The 17,863-nt window shown below is 52.0% G+C and overlaps 1 protein-coding gene across 2 annotated transcripts in view; it reads right to left on the reverse strand.

Moving 5' to 3' along the window:
- Positions 1-268: 268 nt before the first annotated feature.
- Positions 269-17,863, reverse strand: part of CCDC9B (coiled-coil domain containing 9B) — a 45,693-nt gene continuing 28,098 nt past the window's right edge. For both annotated transcript variants that reach the window (XM_062623323.1, XM_062623322.1), the window contains 6 exons: positions 16,614-16,663; positions 16,054-16,107; positions 15,522-15,615; positions 10,962-11,019; positions 9,813-10,615; positions 269-1,685 (listed from right to left, as the gene is read on the reverse strand). In XM_062623323.1, the coding sequence (XP_062479307.1) occupies positions 9,845-10,615; positions 10,962-11,019; positions 15,522-15,615; positions 16,054-16,107; positions 16,614-16,663 (1,027 nt within the window). In that variant the 3' untranslated portion in view covers positions 269-1,685; positions 9,813-9,844. The remainder of the gene's footprint in view (positions 1,686-9,812; positions 10,616-10,961; positions 11,020-15,521; positions 15,616-16,053; positions 16,108-16,613; positions 16,664-17,863) is intronic.

A 17,863-nucleotide genomic window follows, 5' to 3' on the forward strand; every position in this document is an offset into this window, starting at 1 on the left:
TAAGGAAAAGCAGCCTTTACCAGTGATGGAGCATCTCCAGGACCTGGAGCGGGTCTGCAATCTGTCTTCTGTCTATCTGTGCTTTTATCTGTTGGGTAGGTCCAAATAAACCCAGTCTGGATGAAGATGTTTCTGCTGGAAACGCTGTTTCTTGATAATACCTGGTCTGAAGCCAGTAACCTCCCCTGAATTTGGCACGTCCAGGGAGTTCCCATTGTCCTTCCTGAGACAGGTGCTGTGGCTCTCAGGTACGTGGAAAACCAGAACGTTTATCTGTGCAAACATTAGTTTATTAAACCAGCATACAGTGTTTCAGTCCACACGTGCCAGCCTTACCCCGAGGTCAGCAGATGCATCCTGCAGTGAACCCCAGTAAATCTCTGCATGTGTTTGCTCCTGCATCAAGCTTTAGAGCAGCATTTCCAAGAGAGGGTAAGAGCCTGCTGTTGTATATTACATTGTGTTATTCCGTGTGCCTGGCTTCTGCCTTCTCCTTAATCAGTAACCTTATTTCAGGTAGGACCCAGTTTGCCGGGAATCTCTTAGCTCGGAAATCCAAGCAGCTGGGATTCTTGCACGTTTATGTTGGTTAATTCTCATCCAGACCCTTCCTCTGAAAGGTATCTTTTAAGGCCAGGTCAAAACCGATGCCCTCTTAATTCAAGCACAAGGCTATGAAAGGCACAACCAGGAAGGTGAAAGCATTTGGTTGGAAGCCTCAGACCTTCAGCTCCAGCTTGGCCTGGGCCCTGCTGCCATCTCCTTTGTGCAGGGTGGAGAAGGAAGATGATTGTGTTTGTGCTGTCCTCCTCCCAGCCCTGCCTGGCACAAAGAACTGCAGGTACCTGCAGGTACTGCAGCCTGCCTGGCGTTAGGAAGCAGGCACAGGGCTGTGCTGAGCTGCCTATGAGCCCTGCTCCACCTAGCAGCAGCTTCCCTTAGCAAAATCAGTCTCCTGATGTGCTGCTTCAGCCTCGCTGCCTTTGCCCTGCTACATCTAAGAGGAGGAGGGGGAAAGTGAGCCCTTAAAGGCTGATGCTGTGGTTGATGTGTGCTTGTCGAAAGCACCCCCCCCTCAAGAACGCCCCGTCCCCCTTGTGCCCCGCGGCCCACGCCACCGTCACACATCTCTGCCAACACTTCAACCACATACAAACCTCTAGCACAGGAGCTGCTCTGAACACTACTTGATCACCCAGCTACGAACTACAACGTAACGCCCTTCACCCTGTCTCCTAAGGCCTTGCTTTGTCAGTCACCCACTCCCTGCCTGGCTGTCCTGGTACCCGCAGTGCCCTGCCAGCCTCGGGGGGGAGAAAGGGGTGGTGTGCCCAGAAACCTAAATCTTAGCTCTAAACACAATTAGTTAAATAAGATAAAGTGCATCCAGTAGACATGTCATTGGCTTGCCACACAGCTGCGGGAGAGGCAAAATAAATAGAGAAGGGAAGTGATGGTGTTTTCTTTGTTGCTCGGGAGCGTGTGTGTCCTTCCCTGCCCTTTGGCGTACGGCTGGGAACGGGTGATGCCAAACCTGGGAGCAGGGAGTGCTGATGGGGACCCCGTGTGTTGTGACTGGGTGCTGAGGGGCCCAGGGCAGGTGCTGAAAGCTGATTTCATAGAAGGTAAAAGAGGGAGGACAAACTCGTGCTCCTCTTCTCATCCACCACCTTCAGCACGTTCTCCTGTGGAACAAGAGCAGAGACAGCAGCGGGATTATGAGCCTTTAGGGAACTGCTGAGCAGTAAATTAAAGATGTCTGAGTTTCAGCCTGCCCTTCCTGCACTGCTGGGACTGCTCCAGAGGCACCACTGCACCACAGCCATGTAACCACCTGACAAATCCAATGGGAGCTGAATGTGTGAGTCTGAGTTACACTGGAATACTTTCCTCTTGTCCCAAACCCCATCCTTACGTGTTTTCCTGTGTGCCTGAGCAGCACCTGGAGCAAGAGGAGAAGGGGCTGATCTGGGACAGGGCTCTGTGGTCCTCTCCTGTGTCGGGGGTGCAGCACTTCTGTTCTCCAAGGGCAAGCGAGTGCATCAGCTTTTCTCTAGTGAAGAAACCAAGCCCTGAGCAGAGCTGCTCTGTGGCTGCATCCAGACCCAGATATGTTGGGTTTAACTGAGAAAAGCAGACCTGTTTTCCCCTCTAGCTGCCATATGCCTGGGGGCTGCTCAGAACTGCTGAGCTGGCATTTTCCTGCATCCATGTTTAAAGCCACAGAGCCGCCTTTTGCTGGTGCACATTTTCTGCACCCAAAGCTCCCAAGAAAGGGCAGAGGGGGGATATGAAGTGGAAAACAGATGAAATACCACAAAGCAGGCGAGGTGATAGCAAGCGTGGCTTGCACAGAAAGGACACCTCTAAAGGAATCATTCCAGGGCACAGCCACAGTTATCCAATGTGGAACTGCACTAAAATCATACCTGACGTACTGAAGATTCCAAGGCTGTTCCTGAAGACATCTTTCATTGTCCTTATGTGTGCAATGGATGGGGCTGGCCGTATCCTGCTGCTGAGGGGTGCTCAGTGCTGCTGCAGCACACTGCTGAGATTTAATACTACTGGAAGCACCAGCACTACAGAGCTGCAGGTGGGGTACAAACCGTGTAATGTCCTCTGGTTTACAAGTCTGACCCGGCTCCAGAGCAGCTCTATGTGGATTGCTGATGGTTTCAAGGGGCTGTTTGACAGCCCTGTGCTCTCAGTGCTGGTACCCAACTCTCTGTCCTGGTTTGCACTATCACTATGCAGTGCACATCTTGTACTGCAGACACCTTCTCTCTGTGCAGGATGACAAGACACTGGTGGGCTTTAAAGTCATTTTAAACTTCCTCCTCAGAGCTCATCTCAGTCTCCCCTCGGGCAGGTTCAAGCCATTCCCCTTGGCCTGTCCCTACAGACCCTTGTCCCAAGCCCCTCTCCAGCTTTCCTGCAGCCCCTTTAGGCACTGGAGCTGCTCTCAGGTCTCCCCTTAAGGAGCCTTCTCTTCTCCAGGCTGAACCAGCCCAGCTCTCTTCAATACATTCTCTCTTCAACGCACTGATTCTTGCTCCATCACTTTCTGCCTTCATTTGCTAGACTAAACAACCATTCCCTGAACATTCCTGGAGTCCTTCCCCGCGTTCCTTCAGTCCAAGTACATTTCTCTTCATCCTTTCTCACATAATCCCTCTCTTTTCCAATGTTAACAGTATTTGGCCATGTCGTGCCAGGCAAAGGCTTTCCATCACTCCAGAGGGATGAAGACAACTGTGTCGAGTCCTATATTAAGGCACTAATTCTGCATGAGGACTAAACTCCCTGTTTTGGTGGTACTAAGATGTGCATTGGGGATCTGAGTTGCCCATAGCATGGTGGTGGGCTCCACTTGTGGGTTGCAGGAAGGACCAGGGAGGATGATGCTATTCAAGTCAAGCCCTTGGGACCTCATCTTGCCAATCCAAGGCCAACTTCCAATGTAACAGCAGAGCAGAGAATCATAGAATCAACCAGGTTGGAAAAGACCTTTAAGATCAAGTCCAACCGTTCCCCAGCACTGCCAAGGCCACCACTAAGCCACGCCGCCGAGGGCCTCGTCTACACGGCGTGTGAACACTGATGGCCTCTCCTTGTCTCTTGAACCTTGAGCAAACAGGTATGTTCTTTGGTAGCTCCGTACCTGCCCTGGGGAGCGCTGGTTTCTGCTCGTGCTCCTTCCTGCGCCAACCTCCGGCACCGGTTTGCATCGGAAGCCGAGCCCTTCCGACCTCCTCCGTCCTGCAGCACACAGGCCCTGCCTGCCCCCCTCCTGCTGACGTCAGCCGGAGCGGCAGGGTCAGTTCCCTGGAGCTGCTCTGGAAACGCACCCCCAGCTGCAGCTGAACCCAGAGCCGCGAAGCTGCCGTCCCTCAGGAGGCTGCTGGTGGGCCGAGCGCGGCGCTGTGTGCGCGGCGGGCCCTGCTCCGCGCCTCGCTGGACGCTCTCCAGGGATTCCAGGCCTGCACTCCGGGTAAACATTTATCCCTTGTTGTTTGAGGCACAGGATGAAAGCCCCGCCACGCTCCGCTCGGCGCCTCCAACGGCTCGGAAGGTGCTGGAGGCTTTCAGGGCCATAAATAGACGTTAGCGGTGGAAGCGGTGCCACGCACACGGAGGCTGCTGGCTGCAAGGCAAGCACATGAGCAGCATCTGCGGTGGGGAGGGAAATCCGGGTGTTCGTGGTTGGGGGAACATGGGCCCCACAAAGCCCAGGAGCAGGGAAGGTGGGGATGTTGGGCAGAGAAGAGATTCAGAGCAGCACAAGGAGAAGGACTTGGGGGTGTTGGTTGATGAGAAAATGAACATGAGCCGGCTTCAGTGTGCGCTCACAGCCCAGAAACCAACCGTGTCCTGGGCTGCATCCAAAGCAGCGTGACCAGCAGGTCCAAGGAGGTGATCCTGCCCCTCTGCTCTGCTCTCGTGAGACCTCACCTGGAGCATTGTGTGCAGTTCTGGTGTCCTCAACACAAAAAGGACATGGAACTGTTGGAACAAGGCCAGAGGAGGCCACGAGGATGCTCAGGGGCTGGAGCACCTCCTGTATGAAGACAGGCTGAGGAAGTTGGGGCTGTTCAGCCTGGAGAAGAGAAGGCTGCGGGGAGACCTCAGAGCAGCTTCCAGTGTCTGAAGGGGGGCTATAGGGATGCTGGGGAGGGACTCTTCATTAGGGACTGCAGTGACAGGACAAGGGGTAACGGGTTCAAACTGAAACAGGGGAAGTTTAGATTGGATCTAAGGAGGAAATTCTTTCCTGTGAGGGTGGTGAGGCACTGGAATGGGTTGCCCAGGGAGGTTGTGAATGCTCCATCCCTGGCAGTGTTCAAGGCCAGGTTGGACAGAGCCTTGGGTGCCATGGTTTAGTGTGAGGTGTCCCTGCCCATGGCAGGGGGTTGGAACTGGATGATCTTAAGGTCCTTTCCAACCCTGACTATTCTATGATTCTATGATGTTTGCTGCTGCTCTAGATACCTGCTGTGCTTTGGGACATGGAAGATCGATGGCAGGAGGGGAAGTGACCTGGCACAGGGTTTCCCACTGGATGGAAATCCCATACTATCAGCTTGTTAATGGGATGATATTTTTACGTTCCTGGAGGGGCTGGTGGCTTGTGTTTTGCAGACCCCTCTGTTTCAACCCTCATTTCCCAAACCTTACACCATATCGAAGTGGAGTCACTATTGAAAACCAGAGCATGAACGTTTTCTGGTTGGAAGTGCTTGAAGGAGGGCTGCAGTTTGGGTTTATGAAGGGCTGAAGCTGACACGTTTTGGGTGCATGGGTGGTGGTTGTCAAATCCGGGCTGTTCAAAGGGAAAAACCCCAAACTCACTGGGAGGCTGCTACCTCCTGGTAGGAAGTTACTGACCAGCCCTGATAGCCCCTGAGGGGGCATCGCTCCAGATGCATCTCCTCAAGGCTCGTCATAGAATCACAGAATAGTCAGGGTTGGAAAGGACCTTAAGCTCATCCTGTTCCAACCCCCTGCCATGGGCAGGGACACCTCGCACTAAACCATGGCCCCCAAGGCTCTGTCCAACCTGGCCTTGAACACTGCCATCTCTTATGTGGGGCTCAGTTACATTGATCACCCTCCTTTTTTGCCACTAACTCTGTCCTCCAAGCCAATGCTCATCCAGAGTCTGTAACTTGGGTTCTTGGTACAAACTTTGCTCCTGTTTACTCCCAGGCACTCCATGTTTTGTCCCTGCTCTAATGTCCACTGGGTACATGGACACAGCACAGGGAAGGTTTCCAGCTGACCTGGATTTACCAGGACAGAGCTGCTCAATACCTCCTGCAGGTTTGCATAACCACCCACTGACCTTGCCACTGAAGTCCTTCATCTACAGAGAACATGGGTTACCACCATTAATACACTGTGGGATGTAAAACACCCCTTCTGCTGTAATGGGATCATGTAGTTGAGCTGGCCTGACCTCAGCTGGGCACAGTCAGGCATCAACATCTGCAATTCAGTGTAAGCATTGACTGTTACAAACCAGATGTGAGGCACCAGCACCCAGCCTCTTGGCTGGATTAGGGGCCATTCACTCAGAACTGCCTGTTCCTCATAGAGCACATCAAGCACCGAGTGGAAACAAAGAATTAAGGTGGTTTGGGCACCTTGAATTCATGGTATGAGGCACAAAAGGAATAAATAAACTTCTAATTTTGCATTATAACAATAAAAGTAAAGCTCTTTGTTTAACGCTTGATCTCACCGCGCTTCCAGCTTCCTGAATGATGCTCTTTCCCTGGTTCTTGCTAATCCCAGCTCTGCCCACTGCTGCTGCTGCTGCACTTCTTACTAGAACCTGCCCGAGGGGAGACTGAGCTGAGCTCTTAGGCAGAAGCTCTTCCCTGGGAGGGTGCTGAGGCGCTGGCACAGGGTGCCCAGAGAAGCTGTGGCTGCCCCATCCCTGGCAGTGCTCAAGGCCAGGTTGGACACAGGGGCTTGGAGCAAGCTGCTCCAGTGGAAGGGGTTGGGGCTGGAGGAGCTTTAAGGTCCCTTCATCCCAAACCATTCCATGATTTATCTGCAACACACGGTGGTGTTCAGGGAGGGACTCCAGCTGATGCAGAGATGTTTCCCTCGAGGATGGCCGCACTTCCCAAGTCCCTCTGTGGGCCACATACAGTGGCTCTGCTGAACTCAGGTTTCCTCTGGGTTAAGTTCCGGGCAATCCTGTCCCTACAGCATCAGCTGCAGGCATGAGGCTCAATAAGCCAAGAAACCTAAGAGAAAATCCCACCAAGGATTCAAGCCCCCCTCAAAGAGGGACAATCCTCAGGGATCTGCTTCCAAAGCATTGCTGTGAGATCACACGTTAGGGAGAATTACATGAAAATCAAGTGGAGCTTTGCAGCTTTCTGTGGTCTAAACCTCATCTGTCTGTAGAGCACTATGAAAGAGGAGCCAAGGGAGGAGGGAAGCGACTGTTAGCAGCCATGGTTATTTCTGCCTGCCATCTGTGTCACTGTGCAGCCTCTCATGTTGATGTGGGAACTTCAAAGCAGCAGCAGGAACTGGACACGAGACCTTTTCACTCCAAACCCTCTGACAACTTGCCAGACTTGAGGCAAATGGGACCCAGGGAGCAGAGAGTTAAAGGCAGTTTAAGGGCAGGTCTCCCTCCTCCTCTTGGCTCTTGTCCCACTACAGATAAACCATGGCAGAACTCGCTCTGTCTGCAAATGGTCTTGTTTGGGAAAGCCAGCCCTGATAGTGGCCTGTCACTGGTGCAGAGGGAGAGGTCACATTGCTTTGTGGTGACTTCAGCAGACAGGAGGTGACAATGATGCCCTAGAACAGCAATAAGGACTAACAGCCAAGCAGCACTCATGCTCTAAATGCTCTTGCAGTTGATGCAATGAGAAACAACCCTAACAAACCACCAAGAGAAACCCACTGCTGAGATGGGGACACAGACACTGCTGCACTGGCTCATCCTGGTACTGAGGAAAGCAGAGGCTTCAGAGCAGGATGCTCAGAGAGGAGAAGTCATTAGATCTTTGCATTGAGTTTGATTGCTCTGAGGACTCAAAGGAATGAAAATGCATTCTCTTGGTGTAAGATTTGCCCATTCCTGTGATGCCAACGCAGGTCAGGACTGGCACTTTGGTTAAAGGCTCACTGCCATCCATATCCGTAAAGGGCTCCCCTGAAATCAGAAGCATCTCCTGAATTACAGGAAATGTCAAAAAGGAAAGCATCTGCTTTAATTCATCTGCATCCAAAGGTGATGTCTGAGGCTGACTGCGTAGTTTAGGCACCCCTGGAAACTCAAACTGACTGGGAAGAGGGGAAAGTGAGGCAGGAACATGCTCTGGTGCGTGGGTATGCTCAGGCAAGGGAGAAAGAGCATTGCAGCTAGGAAGGAGATAGGTGGGATGAAATGGTAGAGGGTGACTAAACCACCAGTTAACCCCTCATTTCCCCTTGGCATCACTACACTTGGTGTTCCCAAGCAACTATGTTCAGAGAGCAATACCAGCTCAAGTGCCAGGTTAAGCAGTCCCATACCTGCTTGGCTAAGTGCAAACACCAGGTCAAGGCACCTTCAATTCTCCAAGACATAAGGCTGTGTCTATAATTAAGGCTTCCCTAATGAAATCCATGAGGAATGATGGAGTAAAGGGCCATGCTGAAGCAGACTCTCTGACCAAACCATGGGAATCTCCACTGCTGAGGTGAACATAAACTACTCTAATTCATTGTTCCCTCTTAGTTGGTGTCTGATCCAAGTTATCCTCATGGAGAAAAGCAGTCATTAATTCCTTCATCCTCTGCTTAGGGGGACTGGGGGTAGATTAGAGGCATGGCCTGGGCAGTAAATTCCCACTATGTGCATCCAAGTGTCTCCTAAATGTTTTCCTAAATGCTGCTGGAATTAACTTCCCTCATTTGAAGGAATTTGAGTTCAAGCACAGAACCAGCTCCTGCTGGTTAGTTCTTGGTGGGTTGTCTTTTCTGCTTGCTCTTCTCCATGCCTTTTGTATAGGACCGGATTAGGGTAAAAGTCCTTTGTTAGCAGCTTAACCACTCCACCCCTAAGCTCATTTGTACCCTGGGGATGAAAACTGAGCCATACCCAGCGACAAGCTGCTGGGTTGGGCTCTGAAGGAAAGCCTGCTGGAGCCAGTGATCTGTCTGCCCAGCTTTGAGCAGCCTATTGCCTGAAGTGCCTACTTATGGACTAGAGCTGCTGCTGCTCTACTTAAAGGGTAAAGCCAGGAGTGTCCTGAGAGCAATTGAAGTGTTAGGCAAGCTGGCCTGTGTGCTGGAGATGCTCATCTCTCTCCTTTGAAGAGACATGAAGCCCAGATCGTAAGTTAAGTGTCTCTGTGCTCAGCTTGAGTTAGATGGAGTGACTTGCCACCATTACTGCCCAAACTGGTGGCAGGATCCCAGCCTGATGTACTGGTCTGATCTGCTGCTGTGGATAGGACATCCTGCCCTGAGGGTGACACTGCCTGGAAAACCCCATCTTGCAAAGGTACCAAACGGAGCCAAAGAGCCCCTACCCTCCCTCCCTCCAGTTCCTCCTGATTTCTACCTTACTTTTCTGCCTGGTTTGGTCTTTCTCCTGGCTTTGCTTGTTTTGCATTTCCTTGCTGGCAGAAACCTCTTTGCTTGTGTGAAACCTGGAGCATCGCTACACAACCACAACTCTTCTTCCTCCTCTCTGCTTAGCTCGCAGGTCTTTCCAACAGGAGCCATCTCACCCTTTGTATCTAGACACTGCCTTGCAGTTACCACATCTGTAACTCCAACTGCAGCATTCACACACCTTGTACTGGGAAGAGAATCCCACATGCAGCTGACCTTCGAACTACTGACCATGAGGTGGGCCTCTAAAGCTTTGCAAGTGTACTGTAAGGGACCACGCTGACCTCAAGCTATTATAGCTGTGATCAGCCCAGAGACAAATTCATCCCAGTATCCTTTCTGAAGTGATCCCTTTCCAGGAATAGTTTTGGTTTGTGCCCCAGCTAATGCACATCATCGATCAGACTCAGCAATCCAGTTTTCTGTCCACATTGTCCTGTTTGACTTCCCCTTGTTTCTCCATCCACTGCAGGGCAGCTCTTTGGGATGCACAGATTTAGACTACCTGAGGGATCCGTACCACTGCTATTAATCTGCTATCCTGTATTAGTGAATATTTCTGGGTAGTTATCTGGTGTGATGCTGTTCTGGCCACAGCAGATGAAGTTGTGGACCTGTACTATGGCTGAGTGCATTAATGGGATTACAAACACACCATGGGAGCGGGGTCAGGAACTCACCTTCTGCCTCAGGCAAGCCAGTGCAGTCTCTGCTAGTTGAGAGTGTCTCCACTGTCCTTGTCCTTGCAATCCTCAGGCTGGTGCCCTTCCCTGGGCTGTGATGTTGTTGTGTCCTGCTCAGAGTCAACAGTCTTGTCAGAGCTGGCTTTCCCTGGGGGCAAAGGCTCTTTGCCTTCAGTACCTTCAGCACCTTCACCTCCTTCCAGTGCAACTGCCTGCCCCTGCAGGGCAGTGTCTGGGGTCACTTCCTCCCCTCTTTCTCTCACCAGCTGTCTTTGACCTGCATCCAGTCTGTCTCCTGCTGTGTCCACCTTTCCCCCGGGGCTGTTTGCGGAGCCCTCACTGGACTCCCGTCCTGAAGCTGTGCTTTTCTCTAAGGCAGCTCCATCTATATTCACTGCCACAGGCAAGGACAAGGTCTCCTCACCGCCATGCCTGGTGGCCTGCACGGTGCTCGGAAGGCTGCTCTGTGAAGCAGTGCTGTCAGTGCTCTCCTGGGGGCTGTCAGCAGGGTCAGCCTTCCCACTGGCATCTTCCCCAGCCCCTTCATTACTTGGCTTGGGCCCTGGCTCCGAGTCTCCTGTGCTGGCCACAGACACCTCCACACTGGATCCCTTCACTCCTCTGCGCTCCTCCTTCCGACCACTGTGGGCAGAATGGACCTTTCCACCTTTGAGCCTTTGTGATGAGGAGGCCCCATGATCCTGGGGGTTTGGCTGTTTGAGCTCCTCCAGCTCAGCTGTGCAGTTCTCTTCCACTCCCTCCTCACCTCTGCTCTTCCGCTTCTCCACACCAAGGCTCCTCTGAGGAAAGAAGGAGATATAGTTCAGCTTACTCAAATACCAGGATATGGTATTCCTTGTCTATGATAGTTCTCAAAATGTGAGGAAACGCTTGCAGAGGCCATTAAAGGATGTAAAAGGATGTAGGTGAAGGGTTCAGGTACCAGAATAAGTGGGGTTTGTTGTGCTGACAGAGGGTCAATGCAAGAAGTGAAGCTGCTCTCACATCATCTGGTGAGTGCTCACAAGGGCACATTTACCCCACCACAGAGGTCTCCCAGCTCTGCCCTGGTTGGGAGCCTCCAAGGGCCGCAATAGGGCACGCTCTGAGGGAACTCAGCAGCCAGCCTTGATCTCCTGAGCTCACCTGGCTGTCAAGGTCATCCTTCACAAACGACATGTCCTCTCCTTCTTTTGCGTCCCATCTGTCAAGGAAATAAATGAATTAAAGAATTCACAATTTAGGCCTTCAACTTACAGAATCACAGAATGGTTTGGGCTGGAGGGACCTTAAAGCCCATCCAGCTCCAACCTGTGCCATGGGGGTCTAGTGATGCCTCACACCAGACCGTGTTGCTCCAAGCCCCTGTGTCCGACCTGGCCTTGAACACTGCCAGGGATGGGGCAGCCACAGCTTCTCTGGGCACCCTGTGCCAGCGCCTCAGCACCCTCACAGGGAAGAGCTTCTGCCTTATCTCCAGCCTGAGCTTCCCCTGTTTCCATCTGAACCCATCACCCCTTGTCCTGTCACTCCAGTCCCTAATGAAGAGTCCCTCCCCAGCATCCCTATAGGCCCCCTTCAGGCACTGGAAGCTGCTCTGAGGTCTCCACGCAGCCTTCTCTTCTCCAGGCTGAACAGCCCCAGTGTTCTCAGCCTGGCTCCATACAGGAGCTGCTCCAGCCCCTGAGCATCTCATGGCCTCCTCTGGCCTTGCTCCAACAGCTCCATGTCCTTCTTATGCTGAACACCACAACTGCACCCAGTGCTGCAAGTGGGATCTCACCAGAGCAGAGTAGAGGGGCAGGATCACCTCCTCTGAGCTGCTGCTCACACTCTCCTATGGCAAAGCCACTCTCCCTGCCTGATCCTGAGGAGGAATTCCGACCAGGGCCATGCATTCCTTGTCTGAGCCCCTTGACCAGGCAATGAGACATAAAGGCAGCAGACAAACCGGTCCAGTTCCTTTTGCCACCTGCTACAGCACTCAGCCCTTCCAGACGCTCATCTGAGACCACTAAATCTTAATGAACTGGTTGTTACAGTCCTAAATGTAATGAAAACATAAAATCCAATTGCCAGAACAGACAGGGGCTGTTAGACTAATAAGATACGTATAAATTTGTTTGTGCTGGTGTCTGCCACAGTCTCATCCTGCTGCCTGACAGTGCCCAAGTGTCCCACATCCCCACAGCAGCAGTCAGAGGCACACAGCAAGGGATAAAATGGCTTTGGAGTAAGCAGCCTGGGAGGCTGGAGACATGGACATGTGCAAGCAGAGCACAAGGATGCCATAGGATCAGCCTGAAGCTCTCTGCCCCTCTCAGCATCACTGGCAGATGCTTGGGTTAGAGTTTGGAAAGAGAGCAAATGCACTTAATGCCTCCCAGTACTCCCCCAGCTTCCAGAAACGTGCAGCTCTGGGATTTCCTGAGCCTGAGATGGTTTCTGTGTTGAGTCATGCTTAGTTGACAACCTCTTCCAAGGATCTGTGCAAGTGCATTTTGACCCCAAATACATTTGCAGCTTCTACAACATCCTGTGCCACAGCTCAATGAAAGGCTGTGATGAGCTGCTTGCTTTTATAGAATCACAGAATGGTTTGGGTTGGAAAGGACCTTAAGATCATCCAGTTCCAACCCCCCTGCCATGGGCAGGGACACCTCACACTAAACCATGGCACCCAAGGCCTCGTCCAACCTGGTCTTGAACAATGCCAGGGATGGAGCATTCACAACCTCGCTGGGCAACCCATTCCAGTGCCTCAGCACCCTCACAGTATTCTTTGTATTTGCTAACGTGGATATAGATCTGAATGTGCCCATGCAGTGCTATTGAGCAGGGAGGGATCTCAGTAACTCTTACTTCTTGTATGTGTGCCTGGTGAGTGATATCACACACAAACACGTATAGAATACACACATTCCTCCCTGCCCCATACTCAAAGCACATGTGCAAAGGTGTGTGAGGTCTCATTCTTCTCTGCTGTTCTTACCAGCCTCTTCACATGGCAAATCTGGATCAAGACACAAGACGCACATCGAGGTGACTGCAGTCAGGCATTTCCAGAGGCAAGGGTGTTACAGTGACCCCCCGTGGTCTTGGGGAAGCTGTGTGGGATTTCCATCACAGGCTCCACCACACCATCTCACTAAGCTGCTCCACACTGGCTTTGTATCCTGCACCGTCCTTAGGGCAGAAGTGAATTGCATTTACAAGCACCTCAAAGCTCTCAGAGCCAGAGGGTGAAGCAGCTTGGAGCAGTCCCACAAGGCTTGGAGACAGACCCAGCACCAAACCACAGCCAGGGGGTCTTGTCCTGAATACACACCAGGTCCCTGCCACTCCTTGTCCAGCTCAAACCACAAAAGGGACCCTTTCAAGCAGTCCCCAGCGCTGGTGTTCTGTTTGCCACGGTGCCCTGTAGAGATTCTGAATGTCAGCCTGTAGGGATAGAGCTCATCCTACAGAGTCAAGCATGTCAAATTCCAGCACGGGCTGCCCTGGTGATCAGCTCCCCTCTGCACTCAGCACTGATGCTGGTGGGATCAATGACTGCTCTCCTTGGCTGGATATATAAAGAGAGGAATTACAGGCTTCTGCCTCCCCCTGCTCCAGCACTGCACGGCTCCTGCAGAGCCAGCCCAGAACAGACCACCCACACAGGCCTAAAGATAGCCCACACTAGCTAGACAGCAGTTCTGAAACACTCAGCGTCTCCTCCCCATCATTACCATGAACACACCAGTGTTATTAATGACTGTGAGGCAATGAAAATGCTCAGTGTGTTCCCTAGCATGGCCAGTGCTATCCATCACAGAAGCTCATATGGGAGCTTGGCTCCAAATTCTTTATGGGTAAGATGCTGCTGGAAGTCACCACCAGATGCTCCAAAGGGGTCTTAGCACTGCTCTTGAGTTGCTTGGACCTAAATAGGAGAGGAATCTAAGCGATAAAGGGCAGATACAAGTGAAGGTAAGGAATATTCAGCACCCCAAGGACTCCCTGAGCTGAGGTTTGAATTAGAGGAGAAGCTTCAGGAATGGCTCTTCCCAAAGAGAAGCAGTGGAGCAAAGGATGCTCTTCAGCTCATCAGCTTTTCTTTCCACGTACATTTTATTGGGATGGAGCTGAGGACAGCAAGGGATGGAATGTAGCACACAAAGATAAGTGGATTATTTGCATGCTGCTGATCCCATTCTTCATAGATTTATCAGATTTAAATTGAATTGTTATAAGCATGATTAACTGAGAGGGCTCAGGAAGGCACAAGACACCCCATCTTTATGCTGTAAGTGGATTCCCGGTCTGCAGCACAACCAGCTCAGAGCTATGGCTGCTCAGGTGCATTTCCTCAGTGCACAGCCACTGGAAACAAAAGCAACGTAAGATCTTCAGCCTTAATACAGTGCCAGGCTCTGCACCGTAGACCCGCTCCAAGAAACCTGGAGAGGGGCTTGGGACAAGGGCCTGTAGGGGCAGGCCAAGGGGAATGGCTTGAACCTGCCTGAGGGGAGACTGAGCTGAGCTCTTAGGCAGAAGCTCTTCCCTGGGAGGGTGCTGAGGCGCTGGCACAGGGTGCCCAGAGAAGCTGTGGCTGCCCCATCCCTGGCAGTGCTCAAGGCCAGGTTGGACACAGGGGCTTGGAGCAAGCTGCTCCAGTGGAAGGGGTCCCTGCCTGTGGCTGGAGTTGGAACTGGAGGAGCTTTGAGGTCCCTTCCAACCCAAACCACTCTGGGGTTCTAGGATTCTCTTGTCCTGAAGCAGCAGAATCCTGCACACACAGACCCTGCCCAGCACTCTCCATGTCAGCCAGTAACATCAAGCAGCAGCTCACCTCCAGCTAACTCACTTGTGGTGGGCAGCACTGCGAGTGCCCATGAAGCACATCTCTGCACATCATAGCTGCACGGTCACAACTGACCTGCCTGGCTGAAGAATGCCAACGTTAAATGCTGCTGGAATGGTTTTATATGGATAAATGAAGAGGCTTGTAATCAAGCCTTCACCCTGCTGTTGCCCACTAAAGGGGATGGCAGTGCTGAGATGCCAATCACTGTTATTAAACTGCTGGTGTGGCTCCAGAAAGCTGGGAACTGCACTCAAGTTTAATTATGAAGAGCAGCAGGGGAGGGGACCCCTGGGAGGATGTGGATGAACCTGTGAAACACACTTGGGTCTGCTGATATTCTGAAATGAATGCAGTGCAAAGCAGTACACTGCTGTGTGCTGCCCACAGCAGGAGCAGGCCACCTCCTCCTCACCAGCCTGGGATCTTCAAGGACTGATTAAGAAGGGGCATCTGTAGCACAGCATCAATCCTAATTACTATCAGTTCGGCTGAGAACTATCTTTGGAGGCTGCTCCTTTATATCAGCAGTGACTGGAAGTCAGATAAGACTAAGTATTCAAGGCCAGGTTGGACAGGGACTTGAGCAAACTGCTCTAGTGGAAGGTGTCCCTACCCGTGACAGGGGGTTGGAGCTGGATGAGCCTTAAGGTCCCTTCCAGCATAAAGCAGTCTGGGATTCTAAACGGAGTCCTGCTAGACATGGTCCCAGCCAACATGAACTCACACAAACAGCTGCTGTTCAGATGGAACCAGTATCATTTTTATCTGTCCCTCTTCACAATTCAGCAAGGAATGAGGCCTGGATGTGTGTATCCCAGCCATCAGCTGGGATATTGCAGTGCTGCCAGCCTCCTTACCTCCTGGCTCTGCCGGTCAGCCTGTCCTTGCCTTTGGCTCGGCTGCTCACTGCAGGTACCACTTTTGGACCAGGACTGCTCGCGTTTGCTCCACCTAGAAGACAGGTTGGAAATGCCATGCAGGAGCAGGCAGAACCAGCTGATGGACCACAGAAATGGCCAACATCCTTCCGTGACTGGGAAGTACCTCTGGTGGGGCAGCCTCTGAAGCTGTATGCACAAAATACATATATTATCTAAAATAATAAATACAAATTGAGAATTTAGGGGTGTTTCTTCTGCATTTTTTATTCCAAATTCCAATTGTAACTTCAAATCATTCCTTGGCTAGTCTGCCTGGCGCTGTTCTTGGAAGACTTGTTCCTGTTCTCCCTTGCCACATGGCACAGACCATACCACACAGCTATGAGAGCAGCCACATGGCATGCTCCCAAAAGGCACTCCAAATCCATGAGCATGCCTGGCAAGAACCCTCTCCATGAGGTGCTGACATTCAGCGGGGTGACAGAACCAAGTCCTGTGGTCTACTCACCTCTCCCATCGGGAGGAAAGGATTTGTGCTGGAATTTCCTTGCGTTTCTTCCCCCTGAAAGGACAAAGCAAAGCATGCACGGAAGTGAGCGAGGCTCTGCAACGGACACGCAGCACAAAGCCTGACGTTCAGGTAGGGTGTCACAAGGGAAAGCTTTGTTCTGCCCGTCCATCTCCTGAGCAACAGGAGTCATGATGGACTTATGCTAGTAAAGAAGCCAGCAGGTGCCACAGGGATCAGAGATGACGTGCTCTGGAATAGGATTGCCTCTCAACCCAGTGTTTGGGAAAGGAGGCAGCGCTGAGCCTCCGCGCTGTGTCGTACAAGGTTACAGAAGCCACTGCTCTCCCTGGGGAGGTAAAAAGCACTAGCACCCAGATGCTCAAATCCCCTCCCCTGAGCACTCTGCAAAGCAGAGAGGGCTGAGACCCCAACACTGCGCTCAGAGGCCCAGAAAGGCAGAGTTTCACAACTGACAGCACGGCGGCTGCTGCGGCACTGGGATCGCAGGATCAGCGTTCACTAAGCGTCAGGACAGAGTCTGGGTGTCCCTTGCCAACCTTTCTTATTGCTGGGATTATCCAAGGCTGGCTCCCCATCCTCTTCAAACCTGCAGGTTAAAAACAGGCATTGTCAGACCTGAGCGTTCTCCTCCAGTGTGCAAAGCATGGGCAGGAGACCTCGAGACGACGCAGGCTCCAGCCTCGGCCCTTCTGCACCAGCCCACTGGCGCACAGAGGTTTAGCAGCAGGAGCTGAAGCTGCATGCACCAACCAGGAGAAAGGAGGCTGTGAGGCAATTCTACCCCAAAGGAGAACCTCCAAAACCTTTATGTCAGTACCCAGTTGTATAGACCAAATTCTGTGAACGTACATGAAGCCTAGAGGTGCCTGTAGCACAGCTGTACCATGCTCCAGTGCAGCTTCCAAACACAATCTAAAGTAGCTTCAGGACTTGCCATCTCAGATCAGACTCGTTTGGTTGGGTTCTAATCCTGCTTGGTTTGTATTATGGTTTTTCTCTTAAAAATGAATAGATGGGAGAACATAGGGCTCAAAGCTCTCTTGCCAGCAACACTCAGCACCCACTTGAATCAATTCCCCTCTCTCAGTTGGGTCTCAGGAACTGAAAATCTGTATATTTGATCCTATTCCTCAGCCAAAACATCATCCCACCTATCTGCCCTGTACAAACTCCTACCAGCAAACCTACAGAGCACTCCCCAACTCCACACCCTACCAAAACCCGTCCTGCTGCAGGTGCCAAGTCATCCTCCAAAGCTCTCCAGCTGCTGAGACCCAGTGGAACAAGCACAGTTAGAGAGACAGTGTTTAAAGCAGGGAAGTGTCAGACCCCATTAGGAGCTCTCCCATAGTGTCTCCTGCATGTCCACATATCACACAGGCAGCTCTGAAGCGATCCCCTCACACTGCAGTGCCTGAACCAGGTCAGTTTATGAGGTGTGGAGGATTTAGGCATATTGGCCTGTCCTGTGATTCAAAGGAGAAACAAGCAGGGCAGTGCGAAAGCCTGTGGACTAGCAATGTGAGTTTGTCCATCCCTGTTTCTAGCAGAGCACCTGCACCCTCCTGCCATTGGATTTGTCCATGTGGAGATAGAATCCTCCAGAAGCTGACTGAGCGTTGACTCATGCTCACTTCCCTCCCACAGTCCAAGTCCTGACTGGACCCAAGGCAGGCAGTCTCTCAGCACACACTATCTCCTATCAGGGGAGGAGCCCTCAGCTCAGACAGAACACATGAGAATCACTCTGATATCTGGTCCCACTGATCGCCATGGTCAGGAGGAG

Source organism: Pezoporus occidentalis, unplaced genomic scaffold (assembly GCF_034315485.1).
Source record: "Pezoporus occidentalis ecotype Australia unplaced genomic scaffold, CSIRO_AGI_Poc_V1 ctg250, whole genome shotgun sequence".
In the NCBI taxonomy this organism is placed as follows: Eukaryota; Metazoa; Chordata; class Aves; order Psittaciformes; family Psittacidae; genus Pezoporus; species Pezoporus occidentalis.